The 3,110-nt window shown below is 31.1% G+C and overlaps 1 protein-coding gene across 1 annotated transcript; it reads left to right on the plus strand.

The window, feature by feature from the left end:
- Positions 1-1,725: 1,725 nt before the first annotated feature.
- Positions 1,726-2,885, plus strand: LOC118070394 (uncharacterized). Its single transcript, NM_001414536.1, has one exon. It carries the CDS (start codon positions 1,768-1,770, stop codon positions 2,620-2,622), a length of 855 nt encoding a protein of 284 aa, NP_001401465.1. The 5' UTR covers positions 1,726-1,767; the 3' UTR covers positions 2,623-2,885.
- Positions 2,886-3,110: the final 225 nt, after the last annotated feature.

Raw genomic sequence — 3,110 nt, forward strand, 5'->3', positions numbered from 1 at the left:
TCATTTCTCTAAAAGGAAAAATTGTGCGTTAGAAGAATTCAAATATACCTCATAGATCCTTTTTTCAATTATTTATAACGAATTTCATTGTTATACACGAAAAAAGTATGTTTTCATTTATGTTATACGGTTGGTAGCTTTTTTTTAGTAAAAGAAAAATTATGCGTTAAAAGTACTCATATATATAGCATGGATCCCTATTTTTATTGTTTATAACAATTTAAAACTTTTTATTTAAATATTACCATGATCAATAATCATTTGTTAGTAACAATGTTCAATTGTTATGGACACAATTCCATATTATTAACAACTATTATTGACTGTTATAGCGTCTTTAATGCTGTTTTCTCAATCCTGACACGAGTTTAAAATTTTTTCATTGCTGATTTTGTATTTTTAAATTTTTTTTTTGATGAAATATTGTTACCATATTTTCATACAAATATTTTAATTATTTAATATTCATTTTTTTAAGATTTCGAAATTTTGTCTAAACATGGTATAATTTATAAATTGCAAAATTCAGGCAAAAGGCAAAAAAAAATAGCTAGACCGATTTTGCTGAAAATCTAATTAGTTCTAAGTTACATAATTACGCGTCGAATGCAATTGGTCTCACATCGATATGATTTTTTGTTCTCGAGATAATCGAGGCGAAAAATAATTCCGAACACACATACGTACATACGTACATACGCAGATACGTTCATACGTATATACACACACACAGACGTCCACTGGGAAACGATCGTATTCGACTCTGGGGACTTATAAAAAAAAAACTCAATGACGCGTACTTTTTTTTGCCTGCGAATAGTTTTTTAGAATCCTCTTGCAATTTTACATAAAAATTACCTCGGTTCGAAATGGAAGCTTAAATTCGTTAATACCCCTATTTTTAATTGCACCGTTACTGGACTATTCGGAAGTCAATGGCAAAAGGGTCTACTACCGCCCTAAACTCGACGCCACATAGAGATGCTGGAACGCGTGGAGAAATCCACCTGTCGGTGCTGTGAACAGGAAGAAAAGAGTTCTCTTCACATGATAAGAGAGGGCAGGTGTCGAGGCAGCTGGACTTCTGCAGTTTTGCTATGAAGACGGGCTAAAGTAAAGCCGACCTATGACTACTTGACGACTGCTTTTACTGTATACATTGATCCAGCTCAATGGCGCCAAGGCTCAGTGCAGGGGAGGGAGGACGGAGAGTGAACAGAAAATAGAAAATTTTTGTTATTATTATTAAATAATTGGCTTAGCTGTTCTATCATATCCGTCAACATTTCCATTTATTTTTTCTTATCTATTCTTTCAATTGATGCACCTGCATAGCTAATAGTCCACCAATATTGACTGAATCATCTTGATTCTTTTCGGGTTGCCAGAAACTCCAGAATCTCTCGACATCCTACTTCACGAGAAGAAATCATTGAACTGATGCCAGAGCGCCTCACTTTTAATGCTCAATGTATACTACGATAAAATAATAATTTTAATAAATATTACGAGACAATTCAATTATTTATTAAATCAATGGTAAGATCTTTATGACAGGGAAAATTTTCCTGTTCAGCTCAAGTCTCAGTCAGAAACTAAATGTAAACAAACCGGTTAAACGTTGTTAATAATGAATTCAGTCGTTTCTTAATTTATACATGGATGAGGGCATATATTTATTTTATAATATTATCAAATTCATCAGTTTATTTAGAGCGGTCTTGACCAAATAAATTGAGAATAGGTGTGATCTTATAAAAACACCGTATGAATTTGAGTGAGGCTTTTTACACTAAGGTTGCTTCATTTAAAGAATCAACTGTGTCTATGCATTTATCTCATGTAAAGAAGTTACAAAAGCTTAAGATAAATGTAGCGAATATAAACAACAATAATGTCGTTTCCATTTTAAACTACATAAAAAACACAGGATGTAGACGAAAAAAATTATCCAATAGTTACGTCAACGTGATATACTCTACATTGCGATTATTGAATTCTTCACTCGATCGGTCTGCGAGTAAAATGGGTTTTCCTCGTAAACATCGAACAGCCGATCGTTCAAACAATATTTGTGAGGAAAGTATAAACGACATGAAACAATTGTTCAAAATGATGTTACGATATATCAAAAACTTCACATCTACACATTCACATAAATTTGACGCTCGTAGCATTATCGACACGTCGATAGCAGTTGTTCTACTAGTCATCACAAATTTACAGCCAAATGAAATATTTGAATTGAAGTTTGAAAACTTGCAAATGATGGCAGATGGAGTTTCTTTTACGACAACTGTTAAAAAACGGAAAGTCTTACGAACCATTTCAGTTTCAACATCATTATATAATACATTATACACAAATATTGAGAAAATGATATTGAATCGAGAAAAAATTTGTGATCTATCAGTAAATGACAAACAATACATCAATAAAAAAAACGAAAAAGTGAATAAAATCCATGTTATATCGTGTACAAGAGATTCTATAAACAAAACAATTTACGAAATGTATGTACGTTACAACAAACGAGTGCCATTTGTTGATTTAGGTCTTACATTCATGTATAAAATAAAGAACGAAATAATAAAAACAACGGATGAATTCTTTATTGAATAGCAATAGAAAATATATAAAGCCAATGGCGAAATTCATAGATTTTCAAATGTATCAACACTATCGATAAATGTTTCTATAATCACAACATTCTGTAACACTTGATCCCTAGTCGAACTAGATTAAAAAAACTTTAAATTCATTACAAATCAGTTGGAGAACTAATCAATTTATTCTAATTTTCGCACCCAAGAACATAGATTCAAATATTCATACAATCTACTAAAATGAAGAGAAATTAAACTCCGGAAAGAAATATAATTTTTTTTACAGAAATACATAAGAAATTATTACTAAATATTGATCTCTAGTTTGTTTTTACGTGGATCTCATGGTTTTTATTGAGTACATACGAAAAATTATTCTCTGCGTAAAATTTATTACTTGAAAATTATAATATTGTTGAAGAAAATCATTAGTGTCAACGAATCATCCCAATCGAAATACTTCTCTAGAGATTGTCGATTTAACCGTATCTGTTGTCAGATGTA

Source organism: Chelonus insularis, unplaced genomic scaffold (genome assembly GCF_013357705.1).
Source record: "Chelonus insularis isolate UGA/USDA-ARS -01 unplaced genomic scaffold, ASM1335770v1 contig_57_pilon, whole genome shotgun sequence".
Taxonomy (NCBI): domain Eukaryota; kingdom Metazoa; phylum Arthropoda; class Insecta; order Hymenoptera; family Braconidae; genus Chelonus; species Chelonus insularis.

Excerpts from the sequence above, each read along its gene's own strand:
- LOC118070394 (NM_001414536.1), top strand. The coding sequence starts at position 1,768 with ATGAATTTGAGTGAGGCTTTTTACACTAAGGTTGCTTCATTTAAAGAA.